Consider the following 18,814-nt stretch of genomic DNA (forward strand, 5'->3'; position numbering starts at 1 on the left):
AAAAATTACGATGACCTAGTTATCATTCACCTAGTGTGACCCAGTGGCAGTAAGAGGAAGAAGCACAGCTCATCATGGAAACCAAAGACAACCAACCTTATTGGTCTTGCACTCTCTTTTTTAAATGAAGTTAGGGGAGTGGGGGGCCTGGGGGGAGTGGACTCTTCGCTTGTCTCTGGATGAAAATCGCAGTAGGTCCGTAGATTTGCTGCTATGCTAAGACAAGAGACAATACCGTAGAAACTTTTAAAAAGTCACAGACAGTTGCAAAACTATAACCAGAATGTCCAGTCGGAGATAATAACTAAAACTCCAAACTCAACTTGGCTTTAAAGTTCTCCCAATTCCTCAGCCCTGCTGGAGGGCTAAATGGCTGAAGGGGCCTTGATCTTTCAGCTTTTTCAATAGCTTTCCATTTGAAAGATCTATTTTTAGATTCTTCCAGAGTCAAATATAAGAGGGAGTCTGGGAAGGAAGGAGGCAAGGTTAGGGATAAGACGTGAGTCCCAGGGTCGGTCATCTGACCGCTCATGCCCTGGCCAGGCAGACGATCGGAACCCTCAGTGCTGCTCTGCATCCGGGGTTCCCTGGGCCCTGCTCCTCCTCCTCAGCCCTTGGATTTGCATCTCTATTCCTGATTAGTCTTCCTGGTTTCTTCCTCAACCCCTAGACATCCTCTAGGGCCCTGGTGTATCCTCTCTCATCCTGGTGTTGGTCAAGACCCAGGACAACCCTCCCATAGGCATGTGGGGTCCATGAGGAACACATCTTTGCCCTGACAGTGCCAAGCCCTCGGGGCAGCAGGCTTTCCTGCCTCCGCCCCTAAGGTATTCAGCATCCCTTACCTTTGCATTTCTTCAGCAGCATCCAGCTCTGGTTTTATGTCCCCCCTCATCCCCGCCAAAAGCAAGAACACTCTCACAGTTTTCTGAGATTCCTTGCAAAGCTCTCTTCTAGGCTTGAATTAGAAAGTTGCACTCACCCCAGTTGTATGGTGAGGAGTTGCAGGGTCACAGCCTGGGCCTCCACCTTTCTTATGGAAATCTCCAGAAGCAGATGTGTCTCACTCTCACTTAGGTACCTCCTAGGTATTATGTGGATAACTCTATCAAAACAGATGCAGGAGAGTGTTCTGGCAACATCCACCAACACTCACCCTGAGTAATATTGTCTGTTATTGGATTTCCATTACAGAACACCCAAAGCATTCTTTAGCATCTTCATGACATTTTCTCCATCTAAGGTGTTTGTTCTCAGCAACGTGATTCTCATTAGTGACTTGTGTGCAAATTGGAAGGGAATCATTTCCAAAAAGCCAGGCATGAAGAAGATCCCAGAGACTGACAGCTCATGCTTATTGGTGAGTGCACTAGCTACCACAGTTAACTGATTGGATCTTCTCATTTCTCTCCTCTCAAAGGCTATTACTCATGGAGGAACCCCGGCAAAGGCTCCTGGTTTGTGCAGGCCCTCTGCTCCATCCTGGATGAGCACGGCAAAGACCTGGAGATCATGCAGATCCTCACCAGGGTGAACGACAGGGTAGCCAGGCACTTTGAGTCCCAGTCTGAAGACCCGCGCTTCAATGAGAAAAAGCAGATCCCCTGCGTGGTCTCCATGCTCACCAAAGAACTCTACTTCCCCAAGTAGCCATTTCTTCTAGCTGAGAAGCTACGAATCCTTCATTGATGAGTCAGGTTATTATTGTCATTATTTTGAAGCTCTTGAAATATCCAGAAATGTTATGAGATTTTTAATTTCAGGAAAATTTATTGATTCAACAGGGAAGAAACTTTCTGGTGCTGTCTTATGTTCTCTGAATTTTCAGAGACTTTTTTTTTTTTTTTTTACAATGTTCTTCATTCAATGACTTCGTAATTTCCACTTAAGATTGATTTTGTTTGTATTCCTCTTACCTTGTTGTTGTACTTAGTACATGCAACAAAAATGACCTCTTGGCTGTGTCCACTGTAATTGATGGTGACATTGGTAGAGAGTCAGGGTCACGTTTGCAGTTCACAAAAAAGAATTCCAGTTTTTGTCAGGAAAAAAGCTGAGGGGAGACTCATTGGCCTGGATTGCAGAAAGTGGGCATTGTGTGGTTTGAGTGGGTTTTTATTGGCTTCACGCAGCTTCTCATGCAGACATTCCCAGGTAAGTGAGAAGAGGAAAATAATTAATGGTTCTAGGATGTGTCAGTTAGGATCCAGTCCAGAAAAGAGAAGCCATTCTAGGTGTTTCAACCAAGGGAATTTAATACAGGAAATGCATCTACATCAATGACAGAAGAGAAACCAACAGCAAAAAGCTGTTACTACACTTGGGATGGTGAGGATAATGGGGGATGTGTGGTTTGCGGAGTCCAGAAACCAGATCAGTCACAGGAACTGGCGCCATGATGGAACTGCCTACCGAGAGCTGGATCTACCAAGGGACTCTGGGAAATGGAGTCATGGCAAGGACAAAACCACCACCTGAGACGGAGACAAGGACAGAGCTGAGTCGGGTACCCCAAAATGCCCTGGCCTCCCTTCTCTGTCTTCCACCAGCACCTTACCATTCCACCTCAACTGGACGCCAGCTGGTGGCTGACCTGGGAAGGGTGACTTCCCCCGACACAGAGCAGAGCAAGGGATCATACGGGAGGAGAAACGAGTGTCGGCCTGGTCCATAGTGTGAACATAAGTGATCATAGTCCCTGGTGTTCAGCAGTTCACCCGTTCAATCATTTATTCACTGAGCTGTCGGATCATCTACATATGTACCAAATAATCTGTTTCGGCTTTATGTGCAAAATAATTTGTTTTAGTATGAAAATACACCTGGAACTTTTTAGATTATTCCAGACCTTATTCTGAGTAAATGTTGGTTTTTTTTTTTTTTTTTGTTATCTCTAATTCTCTAAGTGAGGAAGTTTATAGCAAATATTTTTAGCACTTTGTGTTCAAGGTGATATTCTCTTTTGAGCTCTTTATACATTACTTGATTCTCTCTACCTAATAACTGGTTAACAAATGTTCATATTTATTGATTAAAATGTGGTTTCTTAATTCTTAACTGGCTTGGTTTGCTTTCCTTTTGAAGTGATCAATGGCAGTGGGAAAATGTTAAGACAAGATTAAGAAGTGAGCCTCCTTCTGGGCACAGTATCACACCCTCGTGATCCCAGAAGCTCAGGAGGCTGAGGCAAGAGGATGGCGAGTTCAGAGCCAGCCTCAGTCACTTAGCAAGGTCCCGAACAGCTGAGCCAGATCCTGTCTCAAAACAAAAAATATGAAAGAGGCTGGGGATGTGGCTCAGTGGCCAAGTGCCCCTGGGTTCAATCCCTGATACAAAAAAAGAGAAAAGAATTGAGTCTCCTGACTTGATCTCAACACCAAATATAACATAGAATTTTATTTTGAAGCTGGAACACTAATAAAGTCAGTATAGTCATCTTTGTAAAGCTGTTTGGGACCAGCTGCCGTCATTAATTTGGCCAGAAAAAGAAAATCAGATGGGGTAAAAGTATCTTCTTTCAAATAAGAAAACTAGTTTCAGGGACAGTTTATTGGACTTGTCCCTGGTCTTCTGCCATCTAAAATATACCAAATGTTCAAAATTTAAGTGGAGAGCATAAATCAAGAATCAACAAGCCTCAATTCTACCATGCCCAGAATTCACAGGCTGTTCTTTGGAAAGTAGGCTGTCTTTTAAAGGCCCCTTATTAGAAATCGATGATCGATGTGCTTAAATACAATGCAATTCAAAGTACAAACCAGAGCACTCTAATTTGCTTTGTCAGCTTCATTGGAAGGGAAAGAAATGATCCCAGGTGTTAGAATTAATTTTTTTTTAAGTTATCCAACAGTTATGGGTAATAAAGAGTGAATATCCCAAGTTCAGCATCAAGATTTCTATGAAATTTGGATTAGGCATGATCAGCCAGTAAAGCCGATGCAAATACCAAAATCTGAAAATCTCTGAAATCTGAATGGCTTCTAGTCCCAAGTATTTTGGATAAGGGGGTACAATTCCTTATATCCATTAGACTAGAAGTATAAATCATGGTTAAGAAAGCATCTTCAAGCCAGATGTGGTAGCACATGCCAGTGTGGCACACCCCAGCAGCTCCGGAGGCTCAGGCAGGAGGATCACAAGTTCAAAGCCAGCCTCAGTAACTTAGTGAGGCCCTAAACAAGTTAGCGAGATCCTCTTTTGAAATAAGAACTAAAAAAAGGACTGGGGATGTAGCTCAGTGGTTAAGCGCCCTTGGGTTCAATTCCTGGTACCAAAAAAAAAAAAAGCATCTTCAGGGACTGGAGGGTGTAACTCTAACTCGTTGGAGGCCCTAGTTTTGATCCCCAGTACTGGCAAAAATAAATAAATAAATGGATACATCTTCATCTTTAGATCCTTGTGTACTTACGGCCATGTTCATCAAGATTGAAATCTTATTTCAACCATGTACACATATTATATATATATAATCTCTGATGTTTTCCATATTTGATTGGTGTGCTATAATTATACACAAGTGAGATTTGTTGTTACATATTTATGCACATACATTATATAACAATGATTTTTTTTTTTCTGGGCACTACTGGGGATGGAACCCAGGGCCTGACATGTGCTAGGCAAGAACTGTACACTGAGCTACACCCTTAGCCCTTCAGCATCAGCAATCTTCATCCAGGTTGGGCTCCTGCTCAGCCACACCTTCCTGTGTCCAGTTTCTGAGCATTTCATAGCCAGCTCTGCCCTAGGCAGAACTCAGTCCAGAGGAGGGTACCTTCCCAGATCTCATTGTTATGAAGAGTCCGAGAAGATCCCCCTGGCAGGAATATGGGACAGTGCCCTCCCTCATCACATGAAGAAGACATGTGTCATCCTTGGGCACAGGGAGCTCCATCTGGGTTTCGATTTCTTTTTTTTTTCCTCCAGGTACCACTAACTTACTTAAAGTGTTAGCTATTGATACATTATCCCTAGTTTTTTTTTTCCTGAGCAGATTTCCATAAACCATCGTAAGCCCATTAAGATTATGAATTGCTCAAAATAGATCTCAAAATGAAAGTGCTGGGACCATTGTATACACCATTTAAAACCCTGAAGCAACTAAGTCCTCTGTGAGAGAAAGAAACTTAACTTCACTGAAGAGTCACAGATGCTGATTGACAAATCTTTTATTTTGTCCAGTCTTAACGGTGCATTAGCAGCTTCTCTGGTCACCAAGAGTTGCTTTTGACTTCCCTCCATCTTTCCATCTCTCAGGCCCTTTTTCAGGAAACATCTGTCTAGGTAAGACTCTGTGGCAATCACTAGTTTATAGCAATTCTTTTCTGCTCTTCAGTGTTACTGTGGTGCCTGGTGTCTGCAGGGAATTGGTTCCAGGAACCGCTTCCCCCCCGCAAGGATGCCAAGACCTGTGGGAGTTCACAACCTTCATATAAAATGGCAACATGCCAGGCGCAGTGGTACACACCTATAATCCCAGTGGCTCGGGAGGCTGAGACAGGAGGATCATGAGTTCAAAGCCAGCCTCAGCAATGGTGAGGCACTAAGCAACTCAGTGAGACCCTGTCTCTAAATAAAATACAAAATAGGGCTGGGGATATGGTTCAGTGGGCCAGTGCCCTTGAGTTCAATACCCAGTACCCCCCGCCAAAAAAAAAAAAAAAATGGCATCATATTTGCATATAACCTACTGATATCCTTTGGGATGAATCATCTCTAGATTACTTATAATATCCAATACAATAAAAATGTGAATGTAAATAGTTGTTTTATATTGTTTAGAAATCATGACAAGAAAAAAAGTCTACATGTTCAATACGTTCTTAGTAACGTGAAGGTTAAATGAGAGGTGAAGAGCTCAGGGCACCGCCTGCTCAGAGTGACAGGTGAATGATAGATCTCAAAGATGCTGATGCTATGAAGATGGTGATGGTGATATAGTGATGTCACAGCCTTGCAATTTTTTTTAAATTGTTATTATTTTAGTTGTAGCTGGACACAATACCTTTATTTTATCTATTTAATTTCGTGTGGTGCTGAGAATGGAACCAGGGCCTCACACATTCTAGGCAAGCACTCCATCACTGAGCCACATCTGCAGCCCCAAGATGGCAATTTTTTTCAAATATTTTCAATCCTTGGTTGGTTGAATGTGCAAATTCCAAATCCATGGGTAAGGACAGCTGACTGTGATGGGCCAGGGACAAATAGCAGTTTCCCAGGGATTTCCAGAGATACTCCCTAGGTTGCCCCAGACCTACTGAACAAGAATCTGCACTTTAATCTGTTCTTCAGATGATCCATTTGCTCATTGGACTTTGAGAAACTCCGTTTTCGGAGCATGGACCACATCTTATATATTCCATAAAATGGAGAGAGCAAAACTCTCTTGTGAAACTGCATGATAACTCTTGTTTCAGTTTGTTTTCTGTTACTACAACTGAATGAATCATGGACTGGGTAGTTTATTTAGAAGAAAAAAAAAAGAAGTGTAATTTAACTCAAAGTATGGAGGCTTGGAAGTCCAAGAAAATGGTGCCAACATCTGATTACCATCTGATGTGGGCCTTCTTGCTGCATCATATCATGGTGGAGGGCACATGTGGTGAGTCTAAGCAAGTGTGCTAGCTCAGGTCTCTCATGCTAGCCACTAATGCCACCATGGGGCTCAACCCTCATGATTCATGTAACCCTAGTATTTGCTTCCCTGAGGCTGTACCTCCAGATACCATCAACGTGTGAACTGGGGATTAAGTTAACACCCCATGAACTCTGGGGATATGTCCAACCCATAACATACCCTTAAGGAACATGGCAAGCTTTTCACTTTCTCTATCTCCGTTTTAAAATAAGCCTTTGCTGAGTGATATAATAGGGTTGTTTATGTGTTCTCGAAGTGGCTGTGAATGTGAATTGCAGACTTTAAAATGTCTTCATAAATAGACGGGAGCCTGCACTTGGGAGTGTTCATTGGCAGCCAGAGCTGTTGTGCCCTGGAGCCTCAGGACTTGTCCCCTCCCACCTGCCCTTGGAGCCCACTAGGAGAATTATTACCTCTCCTTACCAGGATGCCCTCAGGCCATCGATCACTTCGGGTTTCATTTTGGATCAGACAGCTAGTAATTCTTTTGGATTCATAAATCATTAGCACAAACACACCAAGGACATATTTGGAAAGCCGCCGCAGCTACCACGGCAGGACTGACATGGACGTGGAAACTCCATTAGCTTGTAGGCTCATGCATGAAGAGCCCTCTCAAAGTACACGAACAACCTTGGGAAACCCAACAGCCAAATAGGAGTTGGTTTTGGCATTCGTTGTGTTTATCTGTCACTATAAATATTTATGGCACTATTGTTTTCCTAACAAATTTGTTTTAATCATTGAAAGCCAAACTATGTCAAGGGATTTGAATCTGGAAGCGTCAGGCTGCAGATACGCAAGGCTGAACACTTTTTGAGCTTTGCTGGTCCAACCCAAGCAAATAGCACAGGATTCAGGAAGGATTTGGGAAACATGTCAAGGACCCAATAGATTTGGTCTGGACTCTCTGAGACATAATCTCAATCAGCAAAGCATCCAACTTTAGAGCAGAGGTGATTTTAACCCTCCGTGTTTGAAAATGAGGCTCTGTGTTTGACCCAAGTTCTGATTCTGGCTGTGCCATTTGACCACTTAATACCCCATGTCACCTTAGGCAGCCCTTCCTTCAGTTTCTTAGTATCGTGAAGGTTAAATGAGAGGTGAAGAGCTCAGCGCACCGCACCGCCAGCTCAGAGTGACAGGTGAATGACAGATCTCAAAGATGCTGATGCTATGAAGATGGTGACGGTGATATGGTGATGTCACAGCTCCTGGGGAGGCAAGAACGGGTGATGGTCCCCTAGGCCCTCCACTTGCCCTTTCCGCCTCCAGGACTCCTTGATCATGCTGTCTAGCATGTGCTTTCACACCGAGGTCTCCCAGAGATGCAGGGATGGAGCCAGATTGAATCACAGTGAATATTTACTGAGTCCTAGTATTTGCCAAATGGCATGTTAGAGATGGGACTGGAAAAGATACCCAGGAGACGGATGCTCGCCCTAAAGGGGGTGAACCAATCACTCCAGTAAAAGCAGCTGAGACAGAGTGGCACGTACCTGACTCTGGAATACATGCTCTCCTGCCTGGGGACCCAGAGACAGGTTGCCAGAAGAAGTATCATTTTTCATTCTTCCAACCTCTTGACTGGGCTGAGGGGAAGACAGTGGAGAGGAAGCTATGGCAGGTAGAAGTTAGTTCCTTTATGATTCTCAAGTTTTAGGTGCCTGAGAATCCCTGGAGGAGCAGTTTATGAGGCAGATTCCTACCCCACCCCCATCCCCATTGCAATCCAGAAGGTCTGGGATAGAAACCAGGAATCAGAGATTCCAATGAAGATGGTCCCAACACAGTAAACAGATATCAAACATCTCCCTTGTAAATCTGCACAAGTGACAGCAAAGCCTAAATTAAGCAGCTGGCAAGGACACCCAAGGGCCAGCAGCATACTGGCTGTTTGCAGACCTGCACACCCATCGCAACCCCACATCAAATAGCAAAGGATTCAGTGTGTGCTCAGAACTGGAGCACTCCTACCCAGGAGTTTCCGGAGTCTGCATGGGATCTTCAAGCCCAGGACATTTTGTTAAGAAAGGCCCAGTTGGACCCAGGTGCGCCGGCTTCTCCAGCTGGTGTCAGCAGGTGTACCTCCTCGCTTCCTCTCAAGTAGATCACTTAAGCCGTTCACTTAGCAGGTCACTCATCCCCACAATGCAAAATGTTCCCTTTAAAATTACTGACATTGTTCAGTAGGGAAAGGAACAGATAATTCTCAAGCGAACGTTTTTTAACGTTAGGGTATAGGACCAACTCTTAAAAGCTTAGGAAAATCAGCTTTTGCAAATTATCTTTTCCAAAGCTTTCAGCTTTAAGTGCTGACAGTTTAGAAGCACTGAAATGAAAGAGACCAATCCTTTTTCTTTTGTGTTGCTAATTAGAATTTTGCTTGGCATTATAAAGCCTGCTTTCCTCTTGAGATATTTGCCAGCATACATTAATTGCACAAATATTTACAGAAGGCTAAAGCACAAACAGCAGCTTATTCTAAAAATGATATGGAACACTTAGGAAATAGCCTCTGTGATACATCTCCATGGCTTGGTAACCACAATCAGCAAAAACTCTTTGCCCCTTTAGCTGCAGCAAATGTGTTTAAAGAACATCATCCCTGGGTTGATTTAGAGTTGACTGGGCTGGCTGTGGTTGCTGACGTCTTTCTTCAAAAGCCTTTCAGTGACACTTCTTTTTTTTTTTTTAGGGTTAAAAATAAGGTTTCCAAGAATATGAATATGGATATGTCTTATGGATTGCTATATTGCCAATATTTTTAATCTCTAAGCCACCCACATGGAATAGAAAAAGTTTATCCAGTGGTTGTTCCAAATCCCAGGAGCTTCAGAAAGTCAAACTAAATAAGCTGAAAACTTGACTAGCAAAGTCACAAAGGTCTTAGAACTATTGTCTTGTCTCCCCAGTGGACTAGCTAAGACAAAAAGACTCTGGTGTCAGACAGCACCAGGTTCAAATCTCAACTTTGGCTCCTCCACATTGTACAAGCTTAAGGAGTCTCTTAACCTATCTAAACTTCTGCTTTTCCATCTTCAAATAGAGATAGTCCACTGCAGGTACCCCCTCCAAAAAATGGTACCTACCTCCAAGGGTCTTGTGAGGAATGCATGAGATGATGAACACAAAGCACTTAACACGATGCCTACACACAGAACATATTCAGTAAACCTGGGATTGTGTTTTTAAACCAGCCTGACCTCATAGAAATCAGGCCACAGAAAGAGATTAGGAAAGTGGGAAAGGAGATGCAATTGGATTCTTTTTTTTAAAAAAAATAATGTTATTATATTTTGTATACCTTTATTTTATTTATTTTTATGTGGTGCCGAGGATCGAACCCAGTTCCTCATACGTGCTTAGGGCAAGCGCTCTCTACCACTGAGCCACAACCGCAGCCCCCTGCAATTGGATTCTAAAATGCAGAGGAGGCTCTCTCTGAGCAAAGTGATTCCCCACGCAAAGGAGAGGAAGGATGCAGCCCAGAGCAGAGGCAAAGCCCCTGGGTACTATAGGAAGGTCAGAGAATGGCAGAAACTTCCCAGAAGAGGAACCGGCACTGAGGACCAGAGTCCCCAGATAAAATACAAGATGCCAGTGTGAGAGTTGTCAGAAATCGTAATGGAGTCACTGGTGCCAACCCTGAACAAAACATAAACAAATAAGGCCAGGAAGTCTGAAGGAGGGAATTTCATGCATAATGTCATCTCATGTCTGATAACAAGAACTGTCGCACCAGAATCACAACTTTGCACAAAGCCCACTACAACGGAACAGCAGTAAAATACTCCTGTGAGGAGATCTGCCCAGCCACTGCCAGTGCAGCCTTGGACTGATGCCATCCTGGTTACTGATGCTTGTCGTCAAGGATGACTATTTAAAAAATACTTATGTAACCCTCTCTATTTTAGAAACTCTTGCCTCCCCTTGTTATAGATAAAGCTTCGTCCCGGGGTTTCATACACTGACTTCCAGACCACTCACGTATAATCAAAATCAAGCCTTTATTGAAGCACACCGGTGGCGGCTGACCAGAACATAAAGCTGTTCTCCTGATCGGCCCCGAACAATTGCACGGTCACTCCTTATAAGCCTGAAAACCACAAAAAGGACGTTTGTGGGTCCAGCCAATGCAAGCAAGCCAGGTTACAGAAGCGGGAGAGTGCAGTCCACGGCGGGAAGCCTAACCAATCACAGTTAGCCCAGCTACAGAAACAGAGCCCCCGTTACCCTAGTTACAGAAATAATGCCCCATTAGATAGTTCCGTGTTCTTAAAGGTTTCTACAGCAAAAGGAAAAGAACATCTTGCCGCAGTCATGACCCTTCTCCTTGGCACGGTTGTTTTACAGGATGAAGTCATAAAACAAAATGGAGTCACATTTGCTTTTATTATCACACCCTTGCCTCCCTAAATAAGCACAGAGTGTTATCTATCGTAGCACGCATATTCCCATCGCAGTGTTCATTTCCAAATAATTCCATTATCTTTGGAGAAGTTCTTTCTGTTGTTACTTAAATTGACACTGACTAAATTTGAATATCAGATAAAACAATTGCATCAATATAAATATATCCCAAATAGGACATGGAACATACCAAGAAATTACTCATGGTTTCTCTGAAATTTCAATTTAATTGTACCTCTTGTTTTGGTTGGATAATTTGGGTTGGGTTTGTTTGTTTGTGGGACAAAAATCTGGCAGCCAGGTTGTGCTAACTGTGCAGACCATCATCACTCCAGCACTCTGGCTTCATCTTGGCCCTGAGGGCCCACCTCACAAAGATGTTGGGAAGAGTCAGAGAAATAACACGTAGAAGAGACTTTGACATCGCCACAGAACTCTCAAATCACAGGAGGAGACCTCTCCTTTGGTGGGTGTTGTTACCAAAACTCAGTCATCAAGCAGAACTCAAATCCTCATGAGTTCCAGGAGATGTATGAAAAATTCAAAGAGGACTTTGGAGGATCTAGCAGAGGGACTAGATGTGGCAGTTCTCTACCTCGGACACCTTAGAGAGCTTTTGCAGTGCCAATACCCAGGCAGCATCCCAGTGCACCCAAGTCAGGGCCTGTGAAGCTGGAACCCAGGAATCAGTGTGGGAAAACTCCTCCATTCATTTCCATTTGCAGCCAAGCTGAACAACCAGAGGCCCAGGGCCTGGAACAGGGGGAGATGGACAGTTGAGAAACTGTGGAGCCAGAGGAGGGCCCTGGGGGAAAGCTATGCCCTTTGGTAAGACTGGTTCAAAGAAGGGGATAAGGAAAGAAAAGAAAAGAAAAAAAAGAAATACCAGGAAGGAATTTATTTTTAAAAAAGGTATATTCAATCAACTTAAAAAACAACAACAACTTCTTACAACTTTTACATTTTAAGATAACATTAGTAACCAAGGGCAAAACAGCATGGACAGCTAAAGTACTAAGAGATCTGGATGTAAGCTAGAAATAGTGGGTTAGGTTAAGAATACCAGGTAAGAATTTGCTGTAATTAATCAGCCAGCATCTAATAGCCAGGTATCACAAGGGGAACAATGGTCCCTCTCATCTAAGAATGCAGAAAGATCCATTTGTGATTGAAAAGGTCTGTGTTGGAGATTTGTGCTTGCAAATCACAGTTGGTTCACAATTTCTCTTCTATTGGCAGGGCTTGTGGGAGCTGACGACCAATTTCTTTTTCAGGCATAAAGATATAGATGTGGGTGGTGATGTAAAAATGCACAGCTCCTTGTTCTCAGGAAACCACAGCTCTGCGGAAAGCCACCTCTTGTCCTTCACTATCCATGATACCTAAAAGGAAATAACCATATAAACTATACATGTTTCTTTTCAACAACAAATATTTATTGAGTTAGTGACAAGGCCTCTCCCTGGCCTTGGGGAGAGGGCGGGTTACCAAGTAGTCCTAGTCCTCCTAGAATTTATGTTTTAGTCAAGAAAGCAGTTGATAGCATTTCCTGTAGTGATAAAGTAGGACTTGAGGCTCACAAACAATGAGGTGGGAAGGAGACGGGCTGTTGGAATGGCCGAGAAAGGCCTCTCTGGGGAGAGTAACTTCTGAGCAGAAATCTGGGTGGAATGAGGGAGGCTGTGGGGACATGTGCAGAGAGTTCTAGGAAGAGCAGCAGCCAAGTGCAAAGGCCCTGAAGCAGGTACCCAGCAGGACCTGCATGAGCACATCAAGCACACCAGTGCTGCAGAGTCGGCCGGAAACAAAGGTGAAAGGTGGGCAGGACCAGATGATGACAGACCCTCAACCATGATAAAAGCACATGGATTTCATTCAGCCAAAATGTAAAACCACTGGGAAATTTGCTCAGGGAAGGGATGGACCTGTCACACTTTGCAAAAGACACTCTGAAGAATGTGTTAAGGAGAAAAAGAAAAATGGAGAACCAAGTAGAAGGCTACTGTGGTAGCAGCCCAGGTGAGAGATGATGGTGGGTTGGAGGAGACCTCTATGCTCAATAAGGGGAGGGGAGTCAGATCTGGGCTTGTTTTTGTTTTGTGCCGCAGTCTGGCTGGGCACAAAATCACGAGCCACTCAAGCAGGAACAAACTTTATTTTTTGAAACTGCCGCCAATGCTCCATGCGCGCCTGGGAAGATAGCAGATCCACACACGCAGCGCAGCGTTCTCCCAGAACCCCGGAGCAAGTTCCTCCCCCGGAATTTCCTCCTACTGCACTTCCCCAACCAATGGGAACTCTCCAGGAGTCCGGAAGCAGGCCGAGGTGAACAGCAGGAGTCCAATATCCATATGAATGCAAATCTTAACATAATCATATCATCTCAATGGCTAGCTGGCTTCACCTTTCAACCAAAAATGCCATGCATCATATTACTTGGCTGTGGCTCTTAGCAGTTTTGTTTTGTTTTTTTTTTTTTCTGGCCACTTTGTTAAAAAGTATGATTGACATATAAAGTGCTGCACAGATTTAGTATATACCACTCAATGAGTGTGAAGATAAATCTATACCTGTAAAACCATCACTGCCATCAAGAATTTGGACCTTATTTTGAAGGTAGAGCCTGCCAGATTTGCAGTCAGAAAAGACTAGAAATTCAGGCTGAGTCCTGGGTTGATGGTCTAGGCAGGTGGATGAAATGGTTATTTCCTGCAATTGGCAATAGATTTGGTGGGAAGAGGTAAAACTGTGAAAATCAAGATCTTATGAAAGTTATTTGAGGGCTGGGGATGTGGCTCAAGCGGTAGCGCGCTCACCTGGCATGCGTGCGGCCCGGGTTCGATCCTCAGCACCACATACCAACAAAGATGTTGTGTCCGCCAAGAACTAAAAAATAAATATTAAAAATTCTCTCTCTCTCTCTCTCTCTCTCTCTCTCTCCTCTCTCACTCTCTCTTTAAAAAAAAAAAATTGTTTGAGATGCCCACTAGATATATGGAAGAGGCTCTTCCATTGGACCATGTAACCTTCACTTTCTTTGGAAGAAATTTACTTTCTAACACACGACAACAAATTTAGCACCTGAAAACATTGCAAATGAACTCTCTTCCCGTTATGGAAGTCATAAATTTAAGATCAAGGTGTCTGCAGGGCTGACTCCTTCTATAGACTCTAGAGAAGAGTCTGTTTCCTTGCCTTTTCCCGTTTCTAGAAGCTGCCCCCATTCCTGGCCCCTTCCTCCCTCTTTAGAGACATCACGGTAGCATCTTCTCTCTCCCCTGACCTCCCACCTCTTCCTTAAGGACTTTGTGATTACATCAGGTCCACTTAATAAGCCAGGTTCATCTTCCCATCTCAAGATCCTTAATTTATGTCTGCAAAATTCCCTTTTGCCATGGCAGGTAACATCCACGAACTGAAGATTAGGCTGTAGGCTTCTTTAGGGAGTGGGGCATTATTTAGGCTACAATATGTTCCTATTTCCTTACCCTCAAAATCCTGATTGAATTCAGAATAGTCATATGCCCAGCCAAAAACTCTATTTTGAGGCCTGTTTGCAGGTAACAGTGACAAGGTAACTGTCCATATCCCCTCTGCCAATTGCATCAGTCACTGGCCTCCTCTCAGCTGCCAGAATACACATGGCTCTGTCTGGAGGGTTCTTCTGACCTCCAAAGCCCACTTTGACATGTCCGACACGATAGTCAGGCGTATAAATTAATGATCCCTGATGGTTGGCAGGAGGTCGTATATAAACATCAGAGTTCCCTCATCCCGGGATAGACCTCACTCGGAGGCAGGTGTTATATACCAATGCCCAGCTTCCCAGTGGGATGCAGCTGCTGTTACTCTGGTGGTAGTTTACTTAGCATCAAACCTTGTAGCAGTCAACATGTTAGTTTGTTTTTGTCACCGTGACCAACATACCTGACATAATCAACTTAAAGGAGGAAAAGGGTTTTTTTGACTCACAGTTTCAGAGATTTCAGCTCATAGTCAGCTGACTCCAAGGCAGAAGCATAGGGGCACCAAAGTGTGATGGAGGAGAGCTTCTCAGTTCGTGGCAGCCAGGAAGCACAGAGAAAAAAGAGAGAAGGGGGCCAGGGACAGGATATAGTCCTCAAGAACACACCCCAGTGACCTACTTCCTCCAACCAGGCCCCACTGCTATAGTTCCCGCCACCTCCCGTTGTCCTTTCAAATTAATCCATAAGTGGATTAATCCACTAATGAGGTTAGAGCCTTCATGATCCATTCATTTCCTAAAAGCCCCACCTGTCAACATTGGTGCACTAGGAACAAATCCTTCCACACATGAGACTTTGGGGAACATTCCAAATCCAAGCCAAGGTATCTAGCTTTTCTTCCTGGATATAAAATAGGGAAAATAATGTCTTCACTGTGCCCCTAACAAGGCTTATGTGTGAACAGAGGGAGACCCTGTGCAAATGCTTTGTAAATGGTAAACTGAAGTGCAGGAAGCCATCCGTGAATTACTTGAGGGTCTTCTCTCGGTAGGGCAGCCAGGGAGACTGAGGTTTGGCATTGTGAACTATCCATGGCTCTCCCGAGACAAGATTGCCCAATGCACATGGCCTTTATCTCAGCTCTTCTAGGAAGATCCCTCATGGTAGCTCCGGAGATGGGCGTAACCCATTGGGAACTGTCAGCCCACCTTTAACCTATTTTGGTGAAGAACATTCTATGGAAGGCCTTTGATGTTTCCCAATATAAATAAAGCTGGCATGGGCTCCATTTTGCCAGTCTAGGAGCCTGATCCGTCTGATGGGCTTACCCGTCCAGCCCATTTCTGTGTTTTTTTTTTTTTCCATCATTCTAGTTTTCCTAGCTTTTATTTCTCAGCCAGCCCATTCCCCCAAGGGGAACCCCATTTCTACTGCCCATGCAGGACGTGGGCGAGACTGTAGACTCAATTAAGGTGGTGTTATGAGACTTGGAGTTTATCAAACTCCTTAGGTACCTGAAGGTCACCTGGTCACCACCACCAGATTCCCCTAGAGGGAGCAAGGGGACAGGCTTGAGTCTCCCATGAGCTGAAGCAGAGCAGAAGCATGAACTCCTGTCCCATTCTTGGTCTTCATCATGGCGTTTACTACTAGATTCCCCCCCGCCCCCCGATTATTTTGATCCTCCTAGGACCTTTATTTATACATGTAGGATAACAAAAGAATGATGGGCATCCCCAAAAGAATGACTTTGTCACCATGTAAAAATACTTTGACACTCTGAGGGGAGCCCATCCCCATTCTCTAGAGGTGAGCTTGGTTATAAATTACAGACACAATGCCTTGCTTATAAAGTGTCACCGCATGCCAAGAACTCGTCTAACTCTTTCCAAATATCAGCTCATTCAACCCTCATAGTGAATCAATTAAATAGGTACCATCATCATCCCCATTTTAAAGATGAGGAAACTAAAGCATGGAGAGGTTAAGCGACTTCTCCAAGATCACAGAGCACATCAACAACCCTTGGAAGTCTGACTCCATGCTAGCGGATACTAGGCCATCTTGACTCACCTTCCTTTTGTATCCTTTCTCTGAAGTCCACTTTGCTGCATGTTCAACAGGTTAGAAGTGACAATACATGAATGCCTCCCTGATGAACAATTTAATAAAAAAATACTTAAACAGCCAAGGAAATTTCAATTACTCATAGTGGGAAAGTCCAGAGGCAGAATGGAATTCAAGCAGTTTGGTGCCAAGTTGGCCAAACCCTCCGGACTGCTGCTCTGTGTCTGTGATTCTTCAGTGTTTCCCTTTCCGGGTGTCATCCTTGTTATCAGGGTAACTTCCCCCATGAAAGCAAAATGCTCTCCTGTCCACAAAATGCACTGCTCAAGGAAGAGAGCCTTCAACCAGCATCCTGGACAGAAATCTCAAGATGCCTTCTGCCTTAGAGCCTTTGACTGGGGCCAACACTACAGTCATGTGTCCACCATCCAAGAGCAAGATGAGTACCAAGGGTAATTGAGAAGTGGAGGGGTGCGGGAGGTAAATGGAAACCTCATTGACTCCAGCCCGTGAGACCAGCAGAGATGTCATCTCCTCCCTGTGCCTCCCTGGCCACCTGTGCCAGGTTACACCATCGGTCAGTAGCAGAGCAGGCTGAGAGCCCAGGGCAACTGGTCCCAGCCAGGACTCATATATTACAGAAAGTGTAAAAGAACACATACCAGCTTCGGAGTTAAACAGATGAGTTTGATTTCTGTCACTCACATATGAGCTGCATGACTTTTTTTTTTTTTCAAACGATTTCATCTCTTCAACTTTCAGTTTCTTCCTTTTGAAATTAAGGAATAATATTTATCCTGCAAAATTTGGGGATTAAAAAATATTCTAGGTAGAGTAAAAATGTTCCAGTAAATAGGAGGCATCTTCATGCAATAGAAATTGAAATTGTTCAGTTGTGTTTTTGTTAAGAGGCAACAGAAAACTGAAGAGTAATTCCATGATAGGGAAGCATAATTAGCCAAGTCATGAAATAACTCATCTGCTGTTTCAAGTGAGCAGGCAATTGCTGATTTGCAGCAGGTATTTGACCACTGCCTTCTTCACAGGTGGATGGAGATAACTAAAAAGGAAAACAATGCTTGCCTTTCATCCACGTGTTTAGATTTCACAAGTTTAATATTCAGTGTCTGAGCCAGTTTTTGTTTGTTCCTAGTTCTTATTTTACAGGTTGCATCTACAGTACAAATAGCTTTCCTAGGCACCTGTAGAATATATGAAATTCTTCCCCAAAGAGTTTTGTGATACTATTGGAAAACAAGACCCCTCAAAAAATGGCTGGCACAGGGTGGGATAATGGATGGACATGTGGAAAAGTGGAAATTCTATTTATCTGTCTAACCTTTTATGAGCATCTTTTCCTAAGGAACACAAGTCTTAAAATCATATTCTTTTGTCTAGGTCTCTGTACTACAATGATGGGCTGTCATAGCTTGGTAGTTCCCAAGTAAGTGGACATCAGCACAGGCTTTTTAAGAACTACTCAGACCTACAATTACTAATATCTAGTTAAAGACCAGATGTAAAGATATGAGACTATTTTGAAAGTGGCCAAAAGCTGCCCAAAGAAACATTCAGGAAATAATATCATGAGAAATTGTTTCTCCTAAACCAAGCAAAACCAGTCCTGTGCAGGAGGTAAACAATAAATCAAGCATTTCTGCATACCTGAGGTTCAATTAAATTAGACAAATAAAGAAATCCATAAGACCTGCTCTCTTCACAGAGTGCAAAAGAGACAAACAAAGACATAACCTCTGTGAGATGCTAACTATGGATCCAACACTGTGCTAAGTGCTTTTTATATGTGAAATCTTTAGTTTTTAAAAGATTCCATGAAGTCAGAATTATCCATTTCATTCTGTTGATGAGGAAATAGACTCAGAGGGGGATTAGGGTTGTGGCTCAGTGGTAGAGCACTTGCCTTACATGTGTGAGGCCCTGGGTTTTATTCTCAGCACCGCATACAAATAAATAAAATAAAGGTCCATTGACAACTGAAAATTTAAAAATATATAGACTCAGAGAATCTAAGTAACTTTGTAAGACCCAGGCAATGGATACAGAGCAGAGCTGATTAGATCCCAACTATTCTAATGAGGGTGAGAAGGATTAAAATGAAAGACAATGTATTTTCATTGAAAGGTGATTTAACAGGATAAAACTCATTAACACCTTTTTCCTAACAAATACATAAACATACTAAGGCCATTTGGTGGCCAAACACCAC

The 18,814-nt window shown here is 43.5% G+C and overlaps 1 protein-coding gene across 1 annotated transcript in view; it reads left to right on the forward strand.

The window, feature by feature from the left end:
- Casp7 (caspase 7) overlaps positions 1–3,007 on the forward strand; it is a 31,539-nt gene extending 28,532 nt beyond the window's left edge. Inside the window, exon 7 of the mRNA XM_026389170.2 lies at positions 1,421–3,007. Within this exon, the coding sequence (XP_026244955.1) occupies positions 1,421–1,650 (230 nt within the window). The 3' untranslated portion in view covers positions 1,651–3,007. The remainder of the gene's footprint in view (positions 1–1,420) is intronic.
- Positions 3,008–18,814: the final 15,807 nt, after the last annotated feature.

The sequence above is a fragment of the Urocitellus parryii genome, chromosome 5 (assembly GCF_045843805.1).
Source record: "Urocitellus parryii isolate mUroPar1 chromosome 5, mUroPar1.hap1, whole genome shotgun sequence".
NCBI lineage: Eukaryota > Metazoa > Chordata > Mammalia > Rodentia > Sciuridae > Urocitellus > Urocitellus parryii.